This window comes from Panthera onca, chromosome C2 (assembly GCF_046562875.1).
Source record: "Panthera onca isolate mPanOnc1 chromosome C2, mPanOnc1 haplotype 2, whole genome shotgun sequence".
NCBI lineage: Eukaryota > Metazoa > Chordata > Mammalia > Carnivora > Felidae > Panthera > Panthera onca.
The window spans coordinates 55,547,096-55,564,423 of NC_138347.1; the positions used below are offsets into that span (position 1 = coordinate 55,547,096).

The 17,328-nt window shown below is 36.9% G+C and overlaps 1 protein-coding gene across 10 annotated transcripts in view; it reads left to right on the forward strand.

Moving 5' to 3' along the window:
- The window catches only part of DZIP3 (DAZ interacting zinc finger protein 3), a 131,718-nt gene that overhangs the window by 87,686 nt on the left and 26,704 nt on the right, over nt 1-17,328 (forward strand). For 9 of the 10 annotated variants that reach the window (XM_060640090.3, XM_060640089.3, XM_060640099.3 and 6 more), the window contains 6 exons: nt 1,987-2,112; nt 4,987-5,129; nt 6,419-6,539; nt 6,999-7,142; nt 7,231-7,332; nt 9,141-11,829. In XM_060640090.3, coding sequence (XP_060496073.3) covers nt 1,987-2,112; nt 4,987-5,129; nt 6,419-6,539; nt 6,999-7,142; nt 7,231-7,332; nt 9,141-9,251 — 747 coding nt within the window. In that variant the 3' untranslated portion in view covers nt 9,252-11,829. Of the gene's footprint in view, nt 1-1,986; nt 2,113-4,986; nt 5,130-6,418; nt 6,540-6,998; nt 7,143-7,230; nt 7,333-9,140; nt 11,830-17,328 lie in introns of those variants that run through there. The other variant, XM_060640091.3, reaches the window with a different exon arrangement.

Genomic DNA, 17,328 nt, shown 5'->3' on the forward strand with positions numbered 1-17,328 from the left:
CTGGGTTTAAGTCCTAACTCTCTGAATAACTATGTTATTCTTGGAAAAATCAGCTATGCTGGACTTTGTTTTTTCCATGTATAACACCAGGAAATTATACTAGATGACCTGGTTACTAAAATACATCTATGGGTATGTATGTAAGTGATGAATCACTAGATTATATTCCTTAAACTAATATCACACTATATGTTAACTAGAATTTAAATAAAAACTTGAAATATACATACATACATACATACATACATACATACAAAGAGTTCATCTATCTCTGAGATCCTAGTATTATAAAGAATAGTCAACAGGCTTTAAATGTATAGTAGTCTAACCTGAAAAATCTGAAATAAGGGGTACTCTTCCCAGTTTAACCCAGTATTTTTTATATGTTTTTATTATATCTTGGGTTTTGTACCCTGGCTATCTAATTCTCCCAAGTAGTATTAGGTAGTGTCTGTCTGCAAAGAGAGCAGGAATACTGACTCATACCCACCATCCGTTCATTCTTTAAAAACTTTACATTATGAAAATTGAAACACAAAAATAGAATAGTATAATGAACCTCTGTGAACTGAGAGAGCCAACATTTTGTTAATCTTGTTTCATGTCATCCTCTTCTTCCTACTGGGATATTTTAAAGTACATATCATATAATCTCATCCATGTATACTTCATCCTAAAAGATGAGGATATTATTATTATTGGATATAATGATAACACCATTTTTTTACCTAAGAAAATTAAAAATTTTAATATCTAAAATCCAGTTAAAATTTATATTTCCCAATTGCCTTAAAAATGTCTTTTTCTTACCTAATTTGCAATATTTCCAATTTGATTATAATTACTCTTTTAATAACTTATTTTTAAAAACAATTCAAATAAAGTTTAAACTTCTCATGTGGCTCATTGTTCTTTAAATCTCTAGCAGCTACCCTCCCCCCTCTCTTTTACTCATGTCATTTATTTGTTAAAAAAGTTCAAATTCCCACATTATTGATTTAATTGATTGCATCCTTGTGATGTCATTGTACATGTTCTGTTTTCTATAAACTGTTGATTAGATCTAGACGGTTGCTTAAAATCAGGTTCAGTATTTTTAGCAAGAGTACCTTATAGACAATGATATACACAATGTCTTTCCTTTAGTGCTATTAAATAAGAATCCGGTGTAAACCTCATGTATTCATTTTATTGTTCCCTATTAATCTATGATCTGTGTTGATGTTCATTTTTTTTTCCAATTCAAAAAATATTTGAATTTCTGTTTATGCCAGTGCTAGACTTGGCACATAGTAGAAACTTAATCTGTCCTCTTCTGTAGTCTAGTCAGTAAGGTATCCATCCCATTGCTAGATGCTAAGAAGGGCTAGCTTTCCACAGCCCCCTGGAAGGTGCAGTAACACCTATAAGCGTGTCTACAAGTCATTGTAAGGGGGTTTATGCCCCAGGCTCACTGCACTTCAGCTTTCTGCTCTCATTGGAGCTAACCATAAAGTCAAAATCCATCAGGTGATACAAGTTCCCTGCAATGCGTAACCAAGGAAAGTAATATTTTCTATAGTCAGCTTTGGTCCTTTATAATTTCTGAGTATCAGTATTATTCATCAATGTGGACAGTACTCATTGAGGAGCCTCTTAGCATAGTCCTATGTTATTATAGTTGGGAGGGAACTTTAAAAATTACTTAACCTAATAACCCTCTGCTTTATAGATTAGTAACTTGGCATCCCTGGTTACCCAGCCAGGTAGAAAGAGAGACTAGAACTCACTTCTCTTCTCTCTCTGCTCTTTTGTATATTCACTACCCTTAGCTTTTCCAAAAATGCGTACATTTAACTGTTATGACAACACCAATTCTAATGCTAGTGCTTTGTATCTAGATTTCAAATTGTTTTCCCCCAAACATTGCTCTATGAATTTAGATCATTGCCTATTTAATATATAAATGTATTGGGTTTTTGTTTTTTTTAACCTTTTCTATTTTAGATGCAGCAGTTCTTGGGAAGACCTCTTATGAAAGAATCTTTCTTTAGACCCATACTCACTGTTCCTCAGATGCCTGCTGTTTGCCCTGGAGTCATCTCTGCACCTGGCCAACCTAGAGCTCCGCTGGTACAGATCCCTTTTTGGTGGAATAGTTGTTATCACCACAGTAGACTTCGTGAATGAATGTGTTCTGTTTATTTGATAGGTGGTGATGGTGGTGGTAGTAGTGGAGGGGAGGATAGCTGAATGACAGGTGAATGAATAGTTCCATTTGAAGTGTTGTGCTAAGAGCATTCCATATATTATTTTGTTAGCTGATACTGGTTTAGCTTCTGGAGACAAAGATAAATACCTTTTTATAGTAGACAGTCCTTATAGGATTTTATAGTTTTGCTTCTATAATAGCAACAATATAGGGTAGATTAATATTTTTAATAGATAATTTATATTTAGCATGTTTGATGGGTAATTAGAAAGCAAAGAAGCCAATTCATAACAAAGTTATGCCACAAAGCTAAAGAAAAACTTTATTTACACAAACATACACACACATATGTATAGTAGCACACAAACAGAATATAATTTGCATCACCTTGGAATATACTATAAAGTGATGAATCGTCCTCCTAGCTACAACTAGCCAGATAAGCCTTATCCAAACCTGAAGAGGCAATAGAGAAAATTTAAATGACCAGGATTATTAGTTGTAATCTTGGCAAAGGTAAATGTTTTTTAATAAAAAAAAATCTTGTCCCAGAAGATTGATGTTAATTAACTAAGGAAAATTCTCTAATCTTGACTTTCCATAAGCACATTCTTATCAGTTTTTTATACCTATAAATAGTCTCCCTTTGAAATATATAGTCAGATGGACTCTTTATTTTTGCAGAGGCTGACTCTGCTAATAAATATGTACATAGACCTTAACATGTTAACTGAGTACCACATCTCTTTATTCCCCATGATATCACAGTGTTGTTCATGTGGTTTGCTCCCCCATCATTATATTAAAGATAGTTTTGTGTGTGTGTACATACACACACACACACACACACACACACACACACCCTTATTGAAAACTTTGAAGTACCTCAACCTAATAAGATTATTTTCTGATTCCTGGGGAAAAGGTTGACACTAAGGCAAACCCAGATGTCTGGGCAGTTTTCTCCTCTAAGTAGGCTTTGTAGGAGTTACTTCAGTAGCTGTTAGTAATTGCTAATCTTTCATGAGTAATCTTATATTTGAAAATAACCTGTAAAGCCTTAGGTAAAAGTTGTCATGTTTATAATTATCCTAGTAATCAGCTAAAAGTGTTCACTTCCTGATATTAATTAGAATCTTAAAGTTTCTAAGAAGAAATGCCATAACATATGGCAAAACTGATGGTTTCATGGCTCAGAGGTGTCACTACAACTTGCATACCACCTTTGTCTGTAACATTCATGAGACATGGGGCAGACATTCTAGTAGTGGTCTCATCTTTATTTCTTTGAAAATTCAACTATAGCATAAACTACTTTTATAATTAGAAAAATCATAAAAAATGGAAATGCAAGCTAGTGCAGCCACTCTGGAAAACAGTATGCAGGTTCCTCAAAAAACTAAAAATAGAACTACCCTATGACCCACTAATTGCACTACTAGGCATTTATCCACGGGATACAGGTGTGCTGTTTTGAAGGGACACATGCACCCCCATGTTTATAGCAGCACTATCAACAATAGACAAAGTATGGAAAGAGCCCAAATGTCCATCGATGGATGAATGGATAAAGAAGATGTGGGGTGTGTGTGTGTGTATACACACACACACACACACACACACACACACACAATGGAGTATTACTCAGCAATCAAAAAGAATGAAATCTTGCCATTTGCAACTATGTGGATGGAACTGGAAGGTATTATGCTCAGTGAAATTAGAGAAAGACAAATATCATATGACTTCACTCATATGAGGACTTTAAGAGACAAAACAGATGAACATAAGGGAACAAAAAGAATATAAAAGCAGGGAGGGACAAAGCATAAGAGACTCATAAATATGGAGAACAAACAGAGGGTTACTGCAGGGGGTGTGGGAGGGGGGGATGGGCTAAATGGGTAAGGGGCACTAAGGAATCTACTCCTGAAATCATTGTTGTACTATATGCTAACTAATTTGGATGTAAGTAAAAAAAAATTTTTTTTAAATCATAAAGCAAATAACAGAAATATACAAAGTAGAAAGTAAAATTATTTTGCAGTTAAATCCTAGGAAATAATCAGTTTACAGATTGTTTATAACTTGAGCCCTTTTCTATGCATATGTATTTTTTTAATTTAATATAAAAATGAGCCCTACCATAAATACTATACCACAGACTTTTTAAAAAAATGAAACATAATGGGGCACTTGGGTGGCTTAGTTGGTTAAGTGTCCGACTCTTGATTTCGGCTCGGGTCATGATCTCACAATTGTGAGATCGAGCCCTGCATCAGACTCCGCACTGGGCATGGAGTCTGCTTAGGATTCTTTCTCTCTCCCTCTTCCTCTCCCCTGCTCATGCATGCATGTGCATGTTCCCCCTCTCTCTCAAAAAAACCAAAACCAAATGAAACAAAACAAAAACCTTTCATGGGCATGTCTTCTTCTCAGATATATAGATATGTTTCTAAGGACCTGATTAAATATGCTATAATTCACTCATTCCCCTGTTAGCACACTAGTTGTTTCTTTACTATTCTAAAATACAGCAGTAAATACTCTGTATTTCTGTAATTTCTTCAATTACGGAGACACACATGTCTCCTTTTCAAAATAAGGGTAATTAAAAACAAGAAGTATTATCGTGCTAGTTAAATTTTTTAAAAAATTCTAAAAAGGGAATGTATAGGTCGATATTCTTCCTCTTCATTCTACCCATTTTCTGAGGTATGGAAATACCATGTTGTCATGGAATGTTACTTCCTAATAACTAAAGCTGATGGGTTATAACTCTGTGTTCCTTTCAGATGACTGGTATAGCCTGGACTGTACCGGCGCCTGTGGGAGACGCTGGGCCTCCTCCCAGTGCAGGTCTGGGAAGTGACCCCCCCATGATGAATTGGGAGAGGATTATAGACAGGCTGAAAACTGCTTTTCCACAACAAACCAGGTACCTTAATTTTTATTTAGTTGTGAGTACAGATCATACTCTACGTTTTCCACCACCATAATTAGGGGAATGAAACAAACATACACACAAATATATTTCTTTTCCATTGCCTTGGTAAGGAAAATGAAATTTAAAGGGATAGTGTTCAATATAAATGCTAAGCCTCTTCACTAAATATATTAGTCTTAAATTATGACAGAATAGATTTTTAAATTTAGGTTTGCTCATTTACTAAAAAGTATAACTAGTCATAAGCCTATCCAATTTTAATGCCACCAGTTACAATAATTAATAACCTCTTTCCAAAATGAATTTTGATTGTATGCTTATATATAAGCCCAAACATCAGGTTTTACTTTCCTATTTCCTTAATTTTATTTAGGGCTCTTAGTTTTTGTTAGGGAACACAGTTAAATGCAAGAAATAATTATTTTGCTGTGGTTTTCACAGTTCTGACTTTAGCAGAAAGATATTTTTCTTCTCCAGAAATGAAGTTTTTTATCCTTTTGTATTTAAGGAAATAATTCCAGTTTTTAACCAGTATTTTCATTTGAAGGCTAACACTTTTATTTAATGAACATATTGTTATGCTTCAGGATTATGGTTTTCTAAATATAGTGAACAGACAATGAAAATAGAACTGTAATACAGTTATAAGTATATGTACATATAAAATGTATAAAATGAATAGTAATCCAAGGTAGTTTACCAGGCTGATGACCTGACACTTCATTTGGGAAAGAAAATATTTCATCCTATTCTATCCTACCAAAAATGTATACAGACTTTGAGTCAATGGAATATGGGATTTGAAAAGGAATGTATTGATTGTGTGATAAAGAAACCTACATTATTTTAATGTGTCTTCTAGCTTCTCTGTTCAGTTTTAATTTTGTAAAACTCAGAAACAAAACAAAGATTAAATATTAACACAGAAAAGAGACCTATAGTAACCCAAGTTAAAAGGAGTACTTTAGTCCTGAGTAAGAACAGTTAGAGACATGATATAAAGAGCTTAGTACATAAGTAAGTAGATAACAACCTCAATTTTCATACAGTAAGTTTTCAAAAACAGTTAAAGTTCTTTTTTGGAAAGAATAAATATTAAATAAACTTGAGTTTTCATTTTGGTTTAAGATAAATTTAGGTAGACTTTAGATCAGAGACCTAAAGGGCCACATCTCTATTCTACATACCCATCATACGATAGGATTTTGTAACTTGTATGGAGGGCATGCCCTCAAGGCAGTAGGAAAAATCACCACTGCTCTTTATTTGACCTCTTCCAGAAAGGAGCTTACGGATTTCTTACGGAAATTGAAGGACATTCATGGGAAATCCTTATCTGGACTGACATTTGATGAAATTGTGTACAAGATTTCCCAATTTATTGACCCCAAGAGATCACAGGTAAAAAACAAAAACAAAAACAAACCTGTATCAGGTAGTTAGCAGTCTTAATTATCTTCATGTCTGTTCCAATAACCTGTAATCACATTAAGCATCTATTAAAAATTGAACTTCAACTTAAATGGTATAGGAAGTCTTTTTGAAATACTACCTGATCATTCTCGAATAAAAATGATCCTCTTGGAATTGATTCTAGGTTACTTTGACTCTAAAGGAAGACATTATTTCTAATTTTTGTAAAGACTTGTTTTAATTAAAAGGGCATATAGAGTTGTTTTTAACTTGGCTTTGAGTATACAAGTAATATTACTAACATTTTATTTCAGGATTTTTCACAAATCTAATTGACCTTTATCCTTTTGCTAATTCTCACTGTACCCTATTTTCTATGCTATCCTACCAATTCTTCCTGTTTTTGAACACTTCTGAAAAAAAAAAGTATAATATTCTTACTTTCAGAGTCAAGGAAAATCTGTGCCAAATGGTAACTGTGTTTCACCCAGCCACACTCCTCCACAGTCTAATGCCGCCCAGCCCCCCAAACCAGCCTGGAGGCCCCTTAGTTCACAAGGGCCTGCCACATGGGAAGGAGACAATAATTTGGTGAGAATGAGACTGTTGATTCTAAATACATTTAAATTTGGGAGAAAGAAAGGAGCTGAATTGGGCCTTCTGTGTGTATTTTCCCTAGGATGAAGAGGAGGAAGAAAAGGAGCCTTGTGTGATTTGTCATGAGAATCTCTCTCCAGAAAACCTCTCAGTTTTGCCTTGTGCTCACAAATTCCATTCTCAGGTAACCCTTTAAACTTATCTTTTTAAATATTTTGCCATTTAATCAACTAAGCAAGATTCATACTGCCTTACTTGAAGTCATTTATATGTATCATGGCTATAGCTGTGTTACGAATTCCATGGGAAAGAACTCCAGGCTTTGGAGAACCACACAGAAACATTGATGCCTGTTTTCCCCATACCTAGCCCCACTTTGCACCGTGCTTTCTCAGATCTCTACATACCTTACACGAAAAGACAGACAGTGATGAAATTGAAATAATACAGAGTAGTTTCAAATAGAACTGGAGGGAATGTTGATTGACACAGCAACTGTGTCACTTCATCTCAATTTGCTATAAATAACATATAGTGTCCTTTGTTCCCATTTACTGATGACCCCTTCCCTTAGAAAGCAAAAGACTCACCTTAACCGTCTTTCCGGGCCTTGTATTTGCTTTTTAGGTGCTCAAGTTTCAGTTTTGATATTAGAAAAATCTGAGACTGGCATATCTTGTTGATTCTTGGCATTTGTATAGATTAGTTTCTGGTGTTGCTGTGCAAATGCTATCGATATACAATTTATGATCCAAGTCTAATGGTGCAAAGATGTAATTTGACCCAGGAAAAGATAATCTTACATACAGTCTTCTCAGGGAAGTGAACAGTAAGTAGCCGGCTCATTCAAGCCGTATATGTATAATGTGACACATAGTTTGTATCTACTCTAATATGAAGAAGTGGACACAGAATGGCTACTCCCAAAAGACCAGGAAAGATACTGAGCCATTTGAAGCTTCCATTTAGAAAATAAATGTTTAATGAAACTTCTTATTCTTTGCCATTGTCTGTAGAATAGAAAGCAGGTGACCCACTGAGGTTACTTTTCTAGGGTTATTACAATTAGTGAGCCTAATATATAGTGCCTATTCTTTTTCCTGTTTGTTTTTAATTTACATCCAAGTTAGTTAGCGTATGGTGCAACAATGATTTCAGGGGTAGATTCCTTAATGCCCCTTACACATTTAGCCCATCCCCCCTCCCACAACCCCTCCAGTAACCCTCTGTTTGTTCTCCACATTTAAGAGTCTCTTATGTTTTGTCCCCCTCCCTGTTTTTATATTATTTTTGCTTCCCTTCCCTTATGTTCATCTGTTCTGTGTCTTAAAGTCCTCGTCTGAGCGAAGTCATATGATATTTGTCTTTCTCTAATTTCACTGAGCATAAAACCCTCCAGCTCCATCCACGTAGTTGCAAATGGTATAGTGCCTATTCTTAATCTTCTCTCATCTGACCTGGCTCTCATTATTTATACAGGTAAAATTGATTTGTTTTTGGAGAGTTTTTACTCAAGCGAATGACTTAACAGATAGTTCATAGCTAAAGAATACTTCATTTTCACCAAAAAGACATCTGAAAAGTATATCCATCATCTAGGGATTTTAAATTCAAAACACCATTAGCACTTGGTACAAGGTATTAGTCACTTTTGTATTTTTTTCTGGATTATAAAGGAGAACAATATATAATTAACTAGAGGAAAAATATGTGGCAGGTTTCCTCAGCCTCTTTGTTAGGAAGAATTGGTACTCATCCTGAAAATTGGGTTTGGAGAAAGGATCCTAATAAACTGGCTGAAAAGTGTACCAGCTATATTGCTTAGTGAATCAGAGAAGGTGCCATTATTGCAGCAATTGGCTTGGCAATCTACTAGATAAGGTTTTAAGATCCACCAGAAGACAGGTTGGCTGGTAACTGATTATATAGTGTAGCAGTTACCTCTGTTAGTCTAACTCTGAGAGTCTGACATGAATATTTTTGCTCCTTTAGTGCATTAGACCTTGGCTGATGCAACAGGGGACGTGCCCAACCTGTAGACTCCATGTTTTGTTACCAGAAGAATTTCCTGGTCACCCCAGCCGGCACTTACCCAAGATCTGATCCAAGAAGGTGACTATGCAAAAGAAGTTCAGTTATCATATTCCAGAATTTAGTTTTGCCTTTTTATTATGAGCTGATAGTGTGAGTGGTGTGAAGAAGTGTGTTCTTTAGCTAGCTTCTTTTGCACGATACTAATCTCATCAAAGCTGCAGCCAAAGAGGACAGGATAAATCTTCAGGACTTGGAACTGAACTGAAAGGGCTTAAATTTTAAAAGTTATATTTGCCCTTATCTTAGTAAGCATTTTCTTCTGATGGAAACATCACTGTTAACATAAATCTTGGGATGTTTTTTCTTGTCTTTTTCCTTCTTATTCCACTTACCCTTTACTGAAAATATGCTGCATTTTAATTTTCTGAAATTAAAAGGAAAAGTGGAATAGAAAACAAGTACAAAAATTCCACAGATTTTGTTCCTTTTGAGTTTTAAAACTGCTTACAAATTCTGTAACTGAATTTTTTAAATTTTATCCCTATCTTCCCTGTTCTTGTCTAGCCTCTTAAGTGTGCACCCACAAAGAGATTACGAGCTACTTGAGGGTGGGGACCATACAGTAGTGTATTGGAGCTTAGCTAATAATAGTTTGTAAGAGATGACTGTTGAATTGTTAGGAATTTTGTGAGCCAGTTACCAAATTGTTGGTAGCTTGAAATGGGACATAGGAGTATTTATACCATAGGGATCCATAAATATTATAAGTAAAGGATTCTCTTCCCAAGAAGGGGTTTGTTAAACGTGTACCAGCCCACCACTGAAACCATGTCCGATCCTCCTCTGTGTTCTCAATGCCTTGCACAGTAGGGTAAGCATAAATATTCCCAGAATCTGAAACAGGAAAGGAGTTAATGTGTAAATTAAGTCACTTGCTCAGTTAAATAATTGAGATCTTACGTTCATTTGTAAACATTGTCATTGGACCTTACACTTGTAGGATTCTTTTTTTCTGCCTTAAAAGTTTCTTAATATCACTTTTGTCTTGCTGCAGGGTATGAGGGACTGTTTATATGTAGCTGCTTCTTAGAACAAAGTTAATATCCACTGGGCTAAGCTGCTGCCTAAAGTTTGTCACTAAGAACTTTTATTCTTAGAGGTCAAAACCCTATTTTGAAAATAGTATTGTGTAAATGTTGTAAGTGTTATACATGTCTTTAGTTAAATATAAAGAATTCAGTTACCATGTAAGATGTTACCTGGTTCATATTTAAATAGTTTCCATAAATTAATGAAATTGAGACTGTGAATGTGTGTTTTGACTCAGCTATTTTCTCTGTATATTTCAGTGTAAATGTATCTTGAAGTTACTTTAAATCTGGTTAATTATCTATTTCTGTAATTGTATGCTAAATGTTTTCTTCTGTAATGATAATAGACTGGAAAATGTAGAAGAAAATATCCAAAAATGAAGGCAGTCTTCTAGACACTTAAAATGCCAAGAATCTCTCAATTGAAAAATTCAGAAATTATAAGGCCTTTAAAAATTGTCTAACACCTTGAGGTCATATGGCAAATTATCTTGTAAAAAATGTTTCTTAGTTTGTTTACAACTACGATTTCACTGCATGTGGAAAAGATTTTATCTTTTAATCAGTCCCAATGTATCCTGAAACTGTTTTAAATCTATTTAAAACATCTATATCTGCTTAACTGTGATTTTTTTTTTCTGTTATGACAAAGAATAGGAAAATACCCAAGATGGTAGTCATTGAGACTTATAGAATGTCAGAATGATCCTCTAAGACTATCACCTCATTTTATAAGTACATCTTGCCTAAGATCATATGGATAAGTAGCATCTGGGCCAGTCCTAATTCTTGAAGGTGCTGGCACTTGGTCACAGGCATTCTTCACAAAATCAGTCTGTAAGAATTTCTTGGTGCTGACTCGGCCATCCTTGGGTCTAAGGATGGGGCCAGAGAACTCACCACAGTAGCTGTTATGTAGTGAGAATGTAGTAGGATTGTACTTTTGAGAGTCATGTCCAATTCTACAGGTGCTGAAGGTAATGGTATTTTTTTCTTTTTGATAAGTATTATCAAACAATGAAGACAACTGTCAGGGACTTTCTATGTAAACAATACTCACTGTCAATCCTGTGGCTCCTGAGAGATCTAGAATCCCATCCTTCTTGGGGAATACAATGAGGGAAGTGGCAACATTTACATCAAAAACAATCTGTAAACATCTAGTAATATCATTACAGCTGCTGTCAGAAGATATGTCTTGTAATGTTTCCCTTCAAATTTATTTTGTCTATAATTATAACATTTTCCAGCTATTTTGAGATACTTTCAAAATGCCTGTTACCTCATTTGATCCACTGATAATTCTAAAGTGGTTGTTTAGTAGATATTCCTTATTTTACAGATGATGAAACTGAGGCCCAAGTAAGAAAAATAATCCAAGGTCATAGCTACAAAATGACATTTTAATTTGAATGCAGATCTTCTGTCCCTTGGTGTTCTCTTTTAGTACTTCACAAATACATCTCCACTTTGGATTGACTTTGTACAAACAAGAAAAGTGGTTTTTTCTTCTTTGTAAATAATATTCATCAAAATAAAATGAAACAAATGGTAAACCTACTAATTTTTTTTGGACTAGGAACATGGTATTGAGTTTATAAAAATATATAATAGTTGTAGGACATGGTGAGAAAAAGTTAGTTTGATTTTTCCTTCAGGTACCTTGGTTTGCTCGGGATGGTTCCAATTAATTAATTCCTACTGTTTTGACATAATTAATAGTGCCCCAATCATGATGAATTATATCTTATGGTTAATTCAGGGAAGGTAGGTTTATTATTTTTACCAGATTCAAATTTAACAAGAATCCTCTATACTTATAAAATGTTCCTGGGATATTCTATCATATAGCCTCTTGGGTAAGACTTCTAGGACTCTAGTAGCTAAGGAATAGCTGGTGTATAGCCAGATAATAATAACAAATACTAATTTAAAGATACCTGATTTCTGATTTTCTTGAGTAGGCAGTTTTCAAAGTTAATGGACTCTAGTTAAGTATGGATCCTGGACCACATCGCATTTACCTGGTGTGTTTATAAAAGATACATATTCCAAGAGGCCATCTGGGAATCTGTATTTGGATTGAGCACTGCAATATTTAGATATTCTAAAGCATGCTAAAATTTGTCTACTATTGGAATAGTAGAAAGTGGCTTTCTCAGGCAGATCTATGTTTGAATTGAACTCTCATCTTTGGCATGTTATATAATCATGAAAAAATTGCTTTTCTCAACCAAAACTTATGTCAAATGGGGAAAAGACTACTTGCCTGACAGAGTTAGTGTTCTAAAGTAGCAAACTTTCCATTAGTCATTCAACCTGTTGGAATTTGCTCCTTGATAAAATTCTTAAAGATTTTTTTTAATCTTCAACTACCCTTATTGAGTGAATGGAAGAGAGAAAGTTCAGGGAAGAGAGAAGATGGCAGAGTAGGAGGAACCTGAGCTCACCTCATCCCACAGGCCACCAACATAGCAGCTGTATTTATATAGCTAACTCTGAAAACATCCTGAAGACTGGTAGAACAGATCTCCCACAGTCCATTGTAGAGAGGAGATCACATTGAAAAAGGTATGAAGAGTGGAAACCAAAACCCTGGTGAGAGTAACCACAAATGGGAGGGATACCACCAGAATGGAGAAGCGAAAAGGACGAGACCTCATACCAGGCACTCCAGGCACAGGGGACCCACACTGGGAAGACCAGTCCCCTTATGTGGCCTTGCAAACCAGTGGTGTTTAACTTCAGGAGCATTTAAAATAAGCAGGGCTTTAAAAACATACTTTAAAGATCAGCCACCTTAAGTCTAGGAGAGCAGGAGGGCAATAGGAAAATGAGTCCCTGCCCTTAAAGAATCAGCTTAGTAACTCAAGACAGCACAGAAGCAGCAATTTGAAAAGTGCCTGGGGTATATGTGAAGGAGATTGATTTACTAATTTCAGAATGTGCACTAGAAGGCCAGGGATCTTTAGATTTCTCTGGGGGGGTGCGGTGGAGAACCAGCAGGCACCATTTCTCTTCTCCAGACAGGAAAACCAGATACTTGTGTGAGTCATTGTTAACACTCTCCACCTATCTTGCTAGCACTACATGCCCTGCCCCTGGATTGCCCCACAGACCCACCCTCCTGGGTAGGCATCCAGCCCCCTGCAAGTCTGACCAGCACCACTCCAAAGTGAGGAGAAGGGGGATAACCCCACACACCAGTGTGCCTGCAGTTTCACCAATTGAGCCTCTTAGCTGGCTGCACAGGGAGCAAGCTCAACTGCTTTTGCACCTGCTGTGGCAAAGAGGGTAACTGCAGATGCTTAGTCTGATTGCAGCCTACCAAGGAAAGCCTTTCAGTTGGCCTTGTAGGAAGCAAGCCTTACCTTTTGGTGTGCCTGCAACTGGCAGAGAGGCTAATTTCAGTTACCTTGACTGCCAGTCTTGCCCACCACAATGGCCTAGACAGTCCTGTTAGCAGAGGGACCAAACCCTGCCCAGTGTGCTTATAGCAGGCAGTGGGTCATTACAGCAGTCTGAGATAACAAGTGGCTTAGCCACAACAACAGGGCACAAGCAGCCCACAGAAGAGACACCACTGCAGCTCTCAGTTCTGGTGACTAGGGATTGTCACCAGGGATTGTGCTACAGGGCACCACAGGACCTCTTCTACACAAGGCCACCACTTTCAAGACAAGGAGATGTAGCTGACTTACCTAATACATGGAAACAAAGTTAAGCAAATGAGATAGAGGAATATGTACCAAATGAAAGAATAAAACAGTATCAGAAAAAAAGAGCTAAATTAAACTGTGATAAGCAATATGCCTGATAAAGAATTGAAAGTAATGGTCATAAAGCTACTCCCTGGACTTGAGGAAAGAATGGATGAACTCAACGAGAACTTCAAGTAGAAAACAAAAAAGTAACAGGTGAAAAATTCAATAATAAATTAAAAATGCACTAGAGGGAATAACAGCAGATTAGAGGATGCAGAGGAATGAATCAGCAATCTGAAAGAGGATGATTGAAAGTAACCAAGCTAATAGCAAAAAGGGAAAAAATTAAGAAATGAGAATAGCTTAAGGGGAACTCTGCAACATCATTAAGCATAATAACATTTATAGGGATCCCAGAAGAAGAAAGAGCAGGAGGCAGAAAATTTGAAGAAATACTGAAAACTTACCTAATCTGGGGAAGGAAACAGATATGCAGATCCAGGAATCACAGAGAGTTCCTAACAAAATGAACCCAAGGAGATCCACACCAAGATACAAAGTAATCAAAATGGCAAAAAGCAATCATAAAGAGGGAATTTTTAGATTAGGAAGAGTAAATAGTTACGCACAAAGGAAAACCCATAAGGCTTCTAGCTGATTCTCAGCAGCTTTGCAGGCCAGAATGGAGTGGCATGATATATTCAAAGTACTGCAAGGAAGAAATTGCCTGAAACTAATAATACTTTACCCTGGGGAGGAGCCAAGATGGCAGAACAGCATAGAAGTTTTTTGTGTGTCTCATGTCCATGAAATACAGCCAGACCAACACTAAACCATCCTGCACACCTAGAAAACTGATCTGAGGATTAATACAACAATCTGCACAACTTGAACCATAGAATTCAGAATGCAGCATGGAGAGGTGAACTTAGGGAGAGAAAAGCTGTGGAGGGCGGGGAGCCGCTTTTGCATGTGGAGAGAGGACAGAGATGGGGGTGGGGGGAAGAATATGGGAAAAGCACCCTTCCCCAAAAGTAGCTGGAGAGAAAGAGGAAAATTGGAAACAGCTGCAGGGACTGAACTAAAAAGGGAGAAAGGAGAAAAGAGAGGGTTTAGATTCCATTAAGACTAAACAGGGTGAGTGCAGAGTCTAAAACTCCACAGCTCGATACCTGGCGGTGCTCTGGTGGGAAGGGCGAATCCCCAGGAGCAGAGTGGGGTCCGGGAGATTCTTGGGCCACACGAGGAGAAGTGGTTCCACTGCTGGAAGGACATTTAGTAGAAGCTGTGAGGCCACCTGGGCGCAGCAGACCTCAGAGAACGGCCACATTCACTGGTGCTGGAACAAGGTCATTGGGGATGAAGCCTGGTGCCAGATGTGTGTTGTGATTTTCCGTAATCCCTGAGGAGCTGCTGCTACACTGTTTCGTGAACTTTTTGGGGGGCTGTCTGGCACCTGGCTGCAGTCTCTGGGCATCGGCAGCAGCATGGTTCTCCAAGCGTTCCTGGGTGTGGCCAGCACCTGGCCATTGCTCGATGAGACCCTCTGCAGAGGGGCGGAATGGGTCAAAGCCACAGTCCCTCAGAAGTGGGGGTCCAGGGAAGGCAGCCGCATCTGAGACAAAACTCGGGAGGGAGGTGCTGCCTGGGGCTTCGTCATGGACAGTGTGGAAGTGAGGAGTGGACAGAATCTGAAGATGAAGGACGGGTGCACAATTACTGATCAGGGAAAAGAGAGTTCCAGTACTAGAGACTGAGTAGCTGGGTGACGCCATTTTCACCACTTCCACGCATGCGTATACTCACCTACAAGCACCACAGCAATCCATCCCAGTAGGCTATCAGTGCCATCTAGTGGAGAAGGAAGCCATTACACTAAGCCCTGCCCAACTGGGCCAACCTCGCTCTTCAAGAACACAAGTCTCACCACCTGCTTAGTTTACGGACTGTAAAGCACTTCACAGTTTGACTTCTAGAGGAAAACAAAGTAATTTCAGTTGTATTTCAATCTGTTAGGTCCATCTATTCGATTTTCTTTCTCTCCTCTCTTTCATTTCTTTTCTTGAATACAGAAAGAAAAAGTTCATTTTTATTTTCAATTTTTATTAAAAATATTTTTATTTTTTCTACTATATTTTTTACTTTTGTGTAAATTTTTTCAAATTCTATTTTACTTCCATCATTTTATTTTAGTCTACTTCATTGTATTCATTTTTTCAAATTTTCAAATGATTTCCTTTTTTTTCCTTTTTTCTCTAATCTATCAAGCCACTTTCAATACCCAGACCAAAACACACCTAGGACCTAGCATCATTTATTCATTTTTTTGTGTGTGTGTATTTGTTTTTAATTTTAATATTTTAATATTTTTATAATTTTAATTTTAATTTTTTCTACCTCCTTAATTCCTTTTCTACGTTCAAAATGATGAAACGAAGGAATTCGCCCCAAAAGAAAGAGCAGGAAGAAATGACAGCCAGGGGCTTAACCAATACAGATATAAGCAAGGTGTCTGAACCAGAATTTAGAATCATGATAATAAGAATACTAGCTGGAGTTGACAATAGATTAGAATCGCTTTCTGCAGAGAAAAAAGAAGTAAAAGCTAGTCAGGATGAAATAAAAAATGCGATAACTGAGCTGCAATCTCAAATGGATGCTGCAGAGGCAAAGATGGAGGAGGCAGAACAGAGAATCAGCGATATAGAGGACAAACTTATGGAGAATAATGAAACAGAAAAAAAGAGGGAGATTAAGGCAAAAGAGCATGATTTAAGAATTAAATCAATGACTCATTAAAAAAGAACATCAGGATCATAGGCATCCCAGAAAAGGAAGAGAAATAGGGGTAGAAGGGTTATATGAGCAAATCATAGCAGAAAACTTTCCTAACCTGGGGAAAGACACAGACATCAAAATCCAGGAAACACAGAGGATCCCCATTACATTCAACAGAAACTGACCATCGACAAGGCATAGCAGAGTCAAATTCACAAAACACTCAGGCAAGGAGAGAATCATGAAAGCAGCAAGAGAAAAAAAGTCCTTAACCTACAAGGGAAGACAGATCAGGCTTGCAGCAGACCTATCCATAGAAACTTGGCAGGCCAGAAAGGAGTGGCAAGATATATTCAACGTGCTGAATCAGAAAAATATGCAACCAAGAATTCGTTATCCATCAAGGCTGTCATTCAAAATAGAAGCAGAGATAAAGTTTCCCAGACAAACAAAAGTTAAAGGAGTTTGTGACACTAAACCAGCCCTACAAGAAATTTTAGGGGGGACTCTCTGAGGGGAGAAAAGATGAAAAAAAAATAGATGATAGATAGATAGATACCAAAAGCAACAAAG